Consider the following 13,008-nt stretch of genomic DNA (forward strand, 5'->3'; position numbering starts at 1 on the left):
ACCCTCAAAAGATACCAAGGGCTTAAAATTCTACTGAGGAGTCAAATGCCTAGAACTCTTGAGAGTTGACTAGGTCTTTGGCAGCCTTGAGGCTGAATTACAACCCTAAGGTTGGGTGCCTAGATCTCACGCGGTGCCTAGGTCTTCATAATCCCCGTATGGTCGAATGGCGTTTGTGGGAGTCGATCATAGGGTTGTGCCTTAGGTTTATCCTGAAGAGGTACCAATGGCTTGTTGGAGGTGCCTAGGTCTTCAGCCCTAGTGAAGGCTTGATCCCTGCGAGATAAGACTTAATTCATATTTGATAAGATTTCATTAGTTCTGAAATTTACATGATTATGGAAAGAATCCATTGTAGACATCCGATGCTCAAGAGGGTTGAATCACTTGTGATCTCGTTTTATCTCTGTTTCAAAGGCAGTTTTGTAGTGGATGATGCAGCCAATATAGAACATCTTTAGTTGGATTTTGCTTTTACCATAGCGGACGACTCGATGATAGATGAAGATGAGTCGAAACTCTATTTACCATCTCATCAGCCGAGGTTCCTTTTGAGTCTGAATCTTCAATAAGGCCTTGAAGGCGGATGGTTGGCATGCCGGCTTTTAGCAAAAGGAACTGCCCAGAAGCCATGAATCATGTCGAATGGCATATTCCAGGTCGGGTTCGTGGACGGATGGTTGGCATGCCGGCTTTTAGCAAAAGGAACTGCCCAGAAGCCATGAATCATGTCGAATGGCATATTCCAGGTCGGGTTCGTGAGGATTGGGGGCACGACCAGAAGCTACATGGCTTTGGTGGTGAAAATTCTCTTGGAGAGAGAATCCACCAGCCGGTATTGTACTCCCTGGAAATGACAAACCGTAGCGGTTTTCTTGAAGAAGCTTCGGGAGCAATGGGGGTTGGACCATGCTGTGAATAGAGAACTCTCCCTTATGGGGATCATGCGGGTCGCATGCTTAGACCACCAAAGCTTAGGCAACTTTAGTGGCACATGTGTCAGTTGAAGGGCCAATGTTGCTCTTCCTGAGAAGACAATCAGTTGATAGGCCCTGAACTTTTCCCGCGATCTCACCCCTGGTGTATGGTAGTTCCCTTCGAAGAATCTTCATGGTCCAAGACGCCTATCACAGACTTAATCACTGCTCCTATGCTCGTATGAGCTATTGCCAGTTGGAGCTTAAGTGATATTTGGCCTGATCGGAACCTGTGTTATGGCCAAAGTTATTCTGTGATGGCGATTAGAAGTTGGGGTTGCTTTTCAAGAAAGACAACCACCCTTATGGTGTGTCTTCTTCTGGAGGGTTTTTTAGGGGGGTTGAAGGTCACTCTACCATCTAGCAGATGGTGTGCTTGGCAAACACTCCCCAGGTAAGTCGATGAGGCCTTCGAGGACTACGCCTATGTTGGATCCTCTTAGACAAAGCTAACCCTCCTTAGCTTGAATGATACAACTCCTGACTTTATTTAGCTTGGATGATGCAACTCCGATGTTGTTATTCAGGGTGAGTAGAATCAGACCCTTGTTCAGAACTTGGCATGTCTTTTCGAAAAAGAAGAGTAGCACCACAGTGGGTGCTAAACTGTTGATGACTATGACCAAACAGTCAATCGGATCCGGGCTAGGATTGGTTCTGATCCGGAACTGGATCGGTCCCTCTGGGTCCTCGTCGGGACGGGGTAGGTGAGAGTGATGGAAGGGCCGCTCCCTTCTTCGACTTTATGTTTGGTGCTTGAACGGGAGCTTAATGTCCAAGCTGCATGAACAAGAAGAACCCGTGAGAGGGCGGAGACGGGTTCCCCAGTGGTTCATCCGACGGTCAAGTTAGTGAAACTCGAGCGGGGAAGGGGAATGTCAGGAACCAAGGTGGTTCTTGAGGAGGCAATGTGCATGCCCAGAGGATCTACGTGAGCTCCTCTATCTAGACGAAAAACTATGGGTTCTTTCTCTCTTTTGAGAGAGAGCAAGAGAGATGAAGTCTTAGCTTGAGCTTTTTTCTTAGATCTTCCCCTTTTTTAGAGGTTAGGAGTATACCTATATATATCTTCGTCGTAGAGATAAATAGGTCACCTCTAGCCCTACATAGGGAGGCGGTGATGAAGTGCGGGGTAAGAGCCGAGTCATCCCTCGCTTTACAGGTGTCAGCTGATGACTGGAGGGGAAGTCACTTCGGCACGGAATATGATGTCTCCGTATTTTTCGGGAAGTGATTGAGAATGTGGCAGAAGGCACGCTGGCATGCTGAATCATCCATAGCTTTACAGGTGTCGGCTGGCGACTGGAGGGGAAGTCACTTCGACACGGGAGAGGGTGTCTCCGTATTTTTCGGAAAGTAATTGAGAGCGTGACAGAAGGCACGTGGACAGCTGACAAGTCATGAAGACCATCAGACCAAAATCTGGATAAGGCTTGTCCGAGGTGGACTGAAATGCTGACACATGCTCTGGGGAAGAGGCTTGAGGTAGGGGTCGAGTCCTCAACTTAGCCGACAGCAGGGAATGTCCATCAAGTCGTCTTCGTGAGTTGCCAAGTGAGTGGTCGAGTGCTCTAGGTGGGCCGTCCTCGACGATAAGGTCGACTAATCCCGCCTTTCACGTCGGCATGGAAGAATGCAGACTTGATAAGTCGGCGGGGTCGAGGCCTCTGTTAGGCTTGGACCACTTAAGTGGGTTAAGACCTGTTTGTCAGGGCTATGATTGTATCATTTTGTAAATAACCATATATTGGTTGAGTAAACACCATAACAGTTCCGTTTTGGATTTTTTCGAAAAAAATTAGAAACTGGAAACACAATGGTCAGACTAATTTTAAAAATAGACATTTTAAGATATTTATTTACAATTTTTGACCTGTTCCTAACTTAATTAATAATTTCGCTCTAGTTTTATGAAACTAGATTGAAATTGCTAATAAGCTAGGGCTGAGTCGAAAATTATAAATAAATATTTAAAATGGTAGATTTTTAAAAAAAATTAATAATGATCAGCTCATTATGTAATAGGAGGGGGACACCTCACCTGCCCTCCTGTTGGTCCCGTATTTTGGGTCATCGGGGAATTTTCTTTTTTAAAATTTGTCCCGCAACGGTCCTATTACCTTTTTTTTTCTGATGCTGGGTCGGCCTTGGCGTGGGAGGGAGAAGGGAAGCTACCGTTTCCAAGGCCTGGTGCAACTTTCCCGTACAAAAAACATTCAAGATTTCATCTTCACCCTCGTTAAAAGCGACGCTGACAGCGCGATAGCGACAAAAAGTGGGCCCACAAGTCATCGACCACAACTTTCTGTCCTTAATTCTTCTTCTTCTTCACTCCTCCCAGCTCCCTTCATGACCCCCTCAGCTCCTCCTTCAAGCAGTTTTGCCTCTATTCCTACAACATAAGAAAGATTAAATAAATAAAAAATGTCTCTCTCCCCTCTCCTCTTCCTCCTCCTCCTCAGCTTCTCTCTTTCCCTCGGCCAACGCCGCAACTTTCCACTCCCTCGGCGTCAACTTCGGCCAGCTCGGCAACGACCTCCCTCCGCCGCCGTCTCCGTCCACCCGATCCGCCACCTCCGCGCCGCCGCCGTCAAGATCTACGACGCAAACCCGCCCATCTCCGCGCCTCTCGGCACCCGCGTCGCCGTCTCCATCATGGTCCCCAACGACGAATCCCTCCCTCGCCTCCAACCAATCCGCGCGCCGACGCGTGGATCTCCACTTCCTCCTCCCATTCTACCCCCAAGACCCGCGTCCGCTTCCTCCTCGTCGGCAACGAGGTCCTCTCCGACTCCTCCATCCAAACATCATTGGGCCTGATTCTCTTCCCGCCATTACCCACATCTACAGATCCCTCAAAAAGCACAAGATCCGCCAAATTAAAGTGGGGACCAGCCTCGCCATGGACGCTCTCAGCGCCTCCTTCCCTCCGTCCTCCGGCGAGTTCAGACCCGACATCGCCGAACCCGTTATCAAACCCCTGTTGAAATTCCTAAACGATACCGGATCCTACTACTTCGTCGATGCGTACCCGTACTTCCCTTGGTCTTCGAACCCGACCCAAATAAACCTCGACTACGCCCTCTTCCGAGCCAACTCCAGTCTCTACTACTTCGACCCAGCCTCCAGATTGACCTACACGAACCTTCTCGATCAGATGCTGGATGCGGTTATCTTCGCCATGAAACGGGTCGGGTTCGGATCCGTTAACCTCTTGCCATGCGAGACCGGCTGGCCCAACGCTGCGACCTTGACCAGATCGGTGCCAACAATCTACGAACGCTGCCACTTACAATCGGAACGTAGCGAAGCGGTTCCGGGCACGGCCCGGGACTCCGCTCCGACCCGGTTCGTACATGCCCGTCTTCGTATTCGCGTTGTACAACGAGAACCAGAAGCCTGGGCCGGGAACGGAACGGCACTTCGGGATGCTGTACCCAAACGGAACTAGGGTTTATGAGCTGGACTTAACGGGGAAGCAAACGGGGTTCGCGCCGTTACCGTTGCCGACGAATAATGAGCCGTACAGGGGGAGAATATGGTGTGTCCTGGGGGCCGACGCGAAAAATGAGACGGCGATCGGGATTGCGTTAAGTTATGCCTGCGGACAGGGGAACGGGACCTGTGATGCGATACGGAAGGGGAGGGAGTGCTACCAGCCGAACAATTTGAGGTCCCACGCGGATTACGCGTTTAATTCGTACTGGCAGCAGTTTAGAAAGGCTGGGGGTACTTGTTACTTCGATGGTCTGGCGGAGCAGACCAAGAGAGATCCTAGTAAGTGCTTCTGGTGTTTTGTGAGCATGAAACGTGTCATTATTATACGATTTTGTCTTCCGTTACTAATAGTTTTCCGTAATTATTTGTGGATGCAGGTTACAATTCTTGCGTGTACCCGAGCTTAACGGGTTGAAGAGTGATGATTGATAGCTGGTGTTTTTTTTTTGGGAGGGTATTATTATTACGATGATGATGTGGGGTTAATTCCTCTTTATTTAGTTGGCGGCCAATTGATTAATTGTTGTTATAGGGTTTCAAATTGTTTTGATCTTTGTTTTAATCGGGTTAGCATTGTTGTTGTGACTTGTGAGCGACGCGACTTTTGTTTGTTTGTGGAAAGAGAATTGCAGATTTCAATATTATAATCAGATTGATTTTTGACTTGTTTGGTTTGGAAACTACCCGTCACGTTCTGATCGCTGAACTTGCGAATTCCACGGGGTGCCTTCTAGACAACTGTGCAGCCAAGATACCAGGAGGTTTCTAGCTTTGCAAGAAAGTCTACCTCTTGGTTCGCTTCCGCAAATGCGTCACGCGTGGGCTTGTCATGACTTTTTTCAAACACTATTGGACTTGTAGTGGCATTATAGTGAATATCTGAATAAACTTCAATTGCCTTTTTAGTAGGGGGTGCATTCGGTTCGGATACGGCTCAGATATGATGCTTACCATATCCATATCCGCTTACCCATCTCGGATACGGATACGGATACAGATATATCACGGTAAGGAAAATTTATAACCATATCCGCTAAAATCGGATACGGTTACGGATGTACAAGCGGATATATAAACGGATATGCATACGGATACAAAATAGATATGAGAAAAGTAGATAGTATTGAGAAAAATATAGTTCATGTGATACAAAAGAGTTTGTTAATATCTTCATTATAGCTGAAAAGTTAAGATTAGACATATTGATCATCAAAATTAACCACAAATCCATAATCTAAGAATCGAAACTATCATAAGAGTATGACTAATATGTATTCGGATATTTCGGATACGGATACGGATATTCCACTACAAAACCATATCTGTAACCATATCATATCGGTTATAGATTTGAGCAACCATATCTGTATCCTAACAGATACGGTTATAGATATTTCCTCGGATACGGATACGGTTTAGCACCCCTACTTCTCAGAGTCTATTTCCAATACAATCTGCGTACATAGTCACTCTCGAGCTAAATTGCGCTCGTAAAAGAATAGCTCACAATTAGTAGCAGCCAAAGAACTTGTTAATGAAGGTAGATGAATTTACAAATTACGTTTCATTAAACTCTTTTTAATGGATTGTGGGGGTAGTTGTCCACCACTTTTACTCAAGAACTTCCGGTTCGATGGAAAAAGATATAGGAACTGTTGCAACCAATTTGGTGGGAGCATACCCGAAAAAGGAAATTGAAAATAAAAAAATTATTTCACCTCATCAAGAAATCTTTTCAGCTCTAATAGAAAAATCATCTCCATTGTTTTCTTGTATGATGAAATAGCGGAGCTTTTATACAAGTTGTTTTTTTTTTCAAAAAGAACACTAAAATGTGCATTAGAAATACATTTCCTGAAATAAAATTAGAGATATGAAAATAGTAGATTTTAAATTAATTTCGTACAAATGTTACACCTTGCATGCAACATTTGTTGTTGCAATCTTTGCTACAATTTACCTTTGTAGTATGGATAACTATGACACTATACAGATAAATTTTTACTATTACATTTCTAATTGCTTATAGGTTAAAAGTAAAATGAATTCGCATGTATCCAAATATTTTTGATAATGACATACTTATATCAAATTTGTGAATGTGGGATGGGAGGGACAAGAGATGGTGGAGCCCCCATGCTCCCCCATGCTCACCCATACTCTCTTGTCCCCTCTTCTTTGCCTATAAATAGGAGAGGTGAGGAAGAGAGAAAGTGTGGGGAAGAAAAGAAAAAGTAGTGTGGAGGAAAAGAGAGTGAGTGAGAAGTAAAAGAAAAGAGAGAACTTGTGAGTTGTACAAGTTTGATATTCTCTTCATAGTGAAACCCCCTCCCGTGGACATAGGCAAGTTTGCCGAACCATGTAAATCTCGTGTCTTAACTGTGAGTTGGTTTTTGCTTGTAGGTTCCCTCGACAAGTCAGTCCTAGAACTAATGAGATGTTGAGCTAGAACAAGAGTTGGCTATTGCTTGTAGGTTAGCTCGACAAGTCAGTCCTAGAACTGATGAGAGGAAGAGTGTATACCTCACTTTGTTGAGATATTTTACTTTCTGTTCTAGTTTCCTTTGTGAAACAGGAATATAGATGTTGACTTGAGCTTTTGTGACAACAAAAACCAGGGCTCTCTCTCGGGTGATATCGCTTTCGCGGCGTGATGGCGTGACTCTGCGTCCAATAAATGGTATCAGAGCTATTTATCCAGATTGGAGGTGGTAAAATTTTTGATCTGATGTGGTGCTTGATTATTGTGTGGTAAACACAATGTATTTGTTAAAATTTCTGAGAGAAGCGGTTTTATTAATACAAGCGAAAAATAACGTCTACAAGTAAAACAGTTAAAGTTAGAAAGTGTGAGATTGAAAAATTCAATGGGAAGAATGATTTTTCCTATTGGATGATACAAATGAAAATTCGCTGATTTTGCAGAAATTGCACAAGATTTTGGTAGGAAAAGAGAAGAACCACAAAGAAATGTCCGATGAGGATTGGGAAGAGTTAGATCTCGAAGCACGAGCGTCGATTATCATATGCCTTGAGAGGGATGTTGCTTTCTTAGTAGATGGAGAGGAAACGGCTGCGGGCGTGTGGTCAAAGTTAGAGAGTACATTCATGACGAAGAGTCTAACAAATCAGATATACTTGAAATCCAAATTGTATACTTGCAAAATAGAGGAAGGCTCGTCAATCCGGGAGTACATCAACAAGTTCGATAGGATCATATCGAATTTAAAGGACATTGATGTGACAGTAGAAGATGAGGATCAATCACTTCTGTTACTTCTTTCTTTACTGAAGTCTTATGAGAACCTGGTACAAATATTGATGCTTGTAGGAGACAATTTGACGATGGATGAGACTAGAACAACGCTTCTGACGGATGATCTTCGAAAAATTACAACTAGTGATATGGCCACAAGTGGTAACAAGGAGCAAGCTCAGAGACTATTTGCTAGAGGAAGAGGCAATGAGCGAGGAAAAGGTAAGGGAGGAAAGTCTAGATCGAAATCGAGACCTCTTGCGGGAAGGACGTGTTTCAAATGCGGTGAGCTAGGGTATTTCAAAGTTGACTGTCCTAACAAGAGAGTAGGTGAGAAGAAGAACAACAATAAGACTGGGAGGAGAGAAGGCAAGGAAGAGGCGAGCTATGTTTCAGAGGAAGGGAGCGAGAAGAAATGCTATGTCATCACGGGAGGTAAGGATATCTTCGGGAAGTGGATTCTTGATTCGGGTTGCTCTTACCATGTGTGTCCAAATAGGAAGTTATTTACTACCTACAGAAGCATTGACGGTGGAATCGTACTGATGGGGATCAACCATGCTTGTAAAACGATGGGGCTAGGTGATATCAAAATCAAGATGCATGATGGAGTGGTCAGAACCCTGACGGATGTAAGGCACGTTCCCGACTTGAGGAAGAATCTTATCTCAGTTGGTGTTTTGGACTCCGGTGGTTACAAAATTGTTATAGAGAACAGAGTGAAGAAGGTTATTCGAGGTTCCCTAGTAGTGATGAAAGGTGTTTGTCACGGTAATCTATATACTCTCTCGGGTACGACAGTGATAGGGAATGCATCAGTTGGAACTGATGGAAGTGGTGGAGACCCATGTGAGCACACACGGTTATGGCATAGACGGCTTGGGCACATATCAGAGAAGGGTCTAGATCTGCTTGGTAAAGAGGGTTTGCTGAAGAATCTGAAGAAACCTTGCGTGGATTTTTGTGAGGATTGTGTGTACGGAAAGACGCACATGGTCCAGTTTTTGAGAAGCAAGCATAAGAGCAGAGGTATATTAGATTATGTGTACACAGATGTGTGGGGTCCGACTCAGACAACTTCCAAGGGTGGTTCTAGATATTTTGTCTCGTTCATAAATGATTATTCTAGGCATGCTTTGTTTGGGGAGAAAGTTAATGTATTCATTGCTGTGTTCATTACAACTTCAAACGTTACAAAGAAAACAAAAGTTAGTTTTTTATAAGACCCTTACATAATGAAAACAAAAAAAGTACAACTCTCGTCAAACAACGTAACGGGTGTTTATTGCCCACTACTTGTGTGGGATCTTAGCCTGTGACGGGGACGTTGATGTCCGTGGACCACCAAACGATCAGATCAGATCCGGAGCTTCGTTGATTCGCGAAGGAATCAAGAAACCGAAGCAATTATCTCGGCAATAGCGAGATAATCACTCTTCTTAAGATTACCGCAACGGGGCAATCTTAAGGCAAAGGACGGAGAAGTGTAGATCTGACGAGCTCCTCTTCTTTATGCCGATGAACTCGATCCGATCTCCTCCTCCCTTCTGAAATTCATGCTCCTTCAGTATTCAGTTCAACAGGACTTCGCCAACGCTTGAGAATTCCAGCTCTGGAAAAATGAAGGCCCTGGGGCTGTAGTTATAGGCTTTGGGACCTCCGTTTTTGGATAAGAACGACCAATTCGATCTTATCCTTAATCATAACCACTTTATCGTGTTCTCGGATGATATCAGATCAGTTGAAACAAATCCGAGTGGTTAACGGTCAAAAAATATCTTAAAACTGTCAAATCTACAATTTTAGGTTGCGGACATCTGTGGGTGTCTCTGCGTGGCCGAGACACTCGTGGGTGTCTCGGCCAAGCCGAGACACCAAGTGGTGTCTCGGCGAGGCCCGGAGCATAGTTTCTCGTGTTCTGTCCGTTTCCGTCGTATTTTCGTCGTCCGAACTCGGAATTACGTGATTCAAAGTACGTTGGAAAGCAGACGAGGAGATCTACGAGCTTTCATGATTGAATCATATATGGAGTAGATGGGACACGATGGGTGCTTCATCTTTCGTAAGCGAAGCATGGCTCCCGATCAGTTCATTTCTTCGTTGTTTTGCAGTTTCGTTGCTTCACATATTTCGTCGACTCACTTCATGCGCTTGTCAACGTCGATTAAGCTTCTATGACTTGGATAGTGACGTTCATCATCTTCTCTGTGCTTCGAGCTGCGTGTGAGGGCCCGTAGGTAATTTTAGACGCCTACAGATACCCCTTCCAAAGTGTTTCATCATCATTCTTTTATAGAGGAGGCTGGAAAACTTTGGATGTGATCGGTCCAACCTTCAGTCCGTGTAAAAGGACCTGTAGTTAGCTTTGATTCTTAACTCCTTTGATTTTTAGTCTATTTTGATGAATAGCTGAAGTTCTTCCGGCGCTGCGTTTATCGTCTAGCCGTCGTCGAAGATTCGAATCAAAAACTGGTGAGTTGATTTTGGCTCGTACTGTCGAGTTGACTTTGAACTGACTACCTCTGCCACAATATATTGGCTTAGGGCTACGCGTTGAACGGTGTTGTTTCGGATCGTCAGCGTTGACCTTTCGTCGTAACGTGTTGACCTGTGTTGACCTAGGGTTACCCGTTGAACAGCGTTGTTTCGGATCACCAGTGTTGACTTTTTGTCATAACGTGTTAACCTACGTTGACCTAGGTTTACGCGTTGACCGGCGTTGACCTAGGGTTACAGATTGCTTGGCGTTGACTTTCATCGTAACACATTGACCGATGTTGACCTAGGGTTACGCGTTGACCAACGTTGACCTAGGGTTTTGGATCGCAACGCGTTGACTGGCGTTGACCTAGAGTGATGCATTGATCGGTGTTAACACAGTTTATACTCGTACGTTTGCTGGAGTCTACACAGTTTAAACTCTTAAGGCATTAAAGTGTGGCGGTCCTAACAGTTGGGGCTGCAGGACCAACGGTTAAAGCTGATTCGTCTGCAGATATGGATCTTATCCCGAAGTTATTAGATGCTCGAGTCACGAGACTAACTAATAAAGCTGGTGCGTCAATGACTCTCACACTTATAGGATTTTTGGCAAACCCTCAGCCATCAACGGGTTTGATGAGCCTTTACCGACTACCGTTTGAGTTGGGCTAGCATGCGGATTGTTTAAGTCCGTTCCACATATAACGTTGTGCTAAGAGAGTTAACTCCCTTAGTGCTACGATATTGAATACGTAGACTTCGTCTTTCTTACGGGAATAGACTACCCGGCGACGTGTGTTAGACGTAGACTTAGGATTTTTGGCAAACCCTCAGCCTTTAACGGATTTGATGTGCCTTTACCGATTACCATTTGAATCGGGCTTGCATGTGGATTGTTTAAATCCGTTCCACATGTGACGTTGTGCTAAAAGAGTTAACTCTTTTAGTGTTACGATATTGAATACGTAGACTTCGTCTTTCTTACGGGAATAGACTACCCGACAACGCGTGTTAGGCGCTGACTCATCCTTACTTAGGATTCAGGATAAAAGTCCCTAGACTTGGGTTCTGGTGTCTTCTTCAATCGGTGAAAGACTAAACCAATAACGCGTGTTAGGCATAGGCTTATCTCTATTTAGTAGTCGAGATAAAGTTCCCCGCGCGTGTAAGGTGTAGATTTTGGCGTTATGAATAACAACCTACCACAATGTTGAATATGTGGGCTTTTATCCTTTTTACGACAAAACACTAGCCGGCAATGCGTGTTAGGCGCTGACTTATCCCTACTTAGGCTTCGGGATAAAATTCCCCAGATTTGAATTCTGGTGTCTTCTTCAATCGGTGAAAGACTAAACCGACAAAGCGTGTTAGGCGTTGACTTATCCCTACTTAGGCTTCGGGATAAAATTCCCCAGATTTGAATTCTGGTGTCTTCTTCAATCGGTGAAAGACTAAACCGGCAACGCGTGTTAGGCGTTGACTTATCCCTACTTAGGCTTCGGGATAAAATTCCCCAGATTTGAATTCTGGTGTCTTCTTCAATCGGTGAAAGACTAAACCGGCAACACGTGTTAGGCGTTGACTTATCCCCGGTGAAAGACTAAACCGGCAACACGTGTTAGGCGTTGACTTATCCCTACTTAGGCTTCGGGATAAAATTTCCCGTACACGAAGGCACAGATTATGGTGTTATTAATAACAACCTACCACAATATTAAATATGTGGACATTTATTCTTTTTACGGTCAAGAACTAACCGGCAACGTATGTTAGGCGTTGACTTATCCCTACTTAGGATTTAGGATAAAATTCTCCGAGCGTGTAAGAGGCGGATTTTGGAGTTGACGGATGGTGTCTTCTCTTGGAGCAAAGACGAACCCAAAATGGGAGAGGAAGAATTTTATATTCTATCTCCCAAAACCGAAAAGGAAGAATTTTATATTCTATCTCCAGTTGTCAAGGATGTTGAATATCATATCTCCATGATAGTGTTTTGATGATAATAATTTATACAGTGTGTGCACTAACTTTTATATGCAGATTTCAATATCAGAATATGTACAAGTGCAAGTTGATTTCAAGGCATTTTGAAGTGAAGAAAATGAAGAACAAAAGAGATAATGTATTTTACATTTTCTTTACTTAGAATAATTGTACAAGCATTGATCACACACACGCACACACATAATTTTAGAACACACTAACACAGGCTTAGTGTGTTGGTTAACTATAGAAATCCCCTATGTTAACCATTAGAATTATAGTTAAAACTTGATTATAAAAATTCTTTATAGCAGAATTTTTACTCTTAGTAGTCGACTAATTAGAATAGTAGTCGACTACTCGTGTATAAAACTCAAATACATGTTTCTGTCAATTTACAGTATAGTCGACTAATAGTGATTATAGTCGACTACTCAAGTGTTTGACAGAAACATAAGTTTCTGTTATTTTACAGTATAGTCGACTAATGTCAACAGTAGTCGACTACTGAACTCAAATTTCATTTTATCAGTTTCTGTCAAAATATAGTGTAGTCGACTAATGGGCTTTGTAGTTGACTACTGAGAAAATTTTCAGAAAACACAGAGTCTGTTTGAACTCAGTGTAGTCAACTAATGTCAACAGTAGTCGACTACAGATACAGTTTTTCCAGTTTTCAAAGTTTGAATATCTGACAGTTTATAGCCGTTTTAAACGTTTTTAAAGTTTAAAAAATTGTCTTTTCAAGGGCTATAAATAGGTTATTTGTTCAGAAAAATTGCAGAGACTTACATACCCATAAGCTTTGATCTT

General features: G+C 43.6%; 1 protein-coding gene across 1 annotated transcript; it reads left to right on the top strand.

Moving 5' to 3' along the window:
• LOC109838881 (probable glucan endo-1,3-beta-glucosidase A6) lies at positions 587–5,140 on the top strand. The gene is given in 8 exon segments (XM_020407311.1): positions 587–914; positions 3,440–3,526; positions 3,529–3,645; positions 3,648–3,788; positions 3,791–4,219; positions 4,222–4,247; positions 4,250–4,754; positions 4,853–5,140. Coding segments are annotated over 8 exon segments (1,671 nt in total). The 3' UTR covers positions 4,891–5,140.

The sequence above is a fragment of the Asparagus officinalis genome, chromosome 4, assembly GCF_001876935.1.
Source record: "Asparagus officinalis chromosome 4, Aspof.V1, whole genome shotgun sequence".
In the NCBI taxonomy this organism is placed as follows: Eukaryota; Viridiplantae; Streptophyta; class Magnoliopsida; order Asparagales; family Asparagaceae; genus Asparagus; species Asparagus officinalis.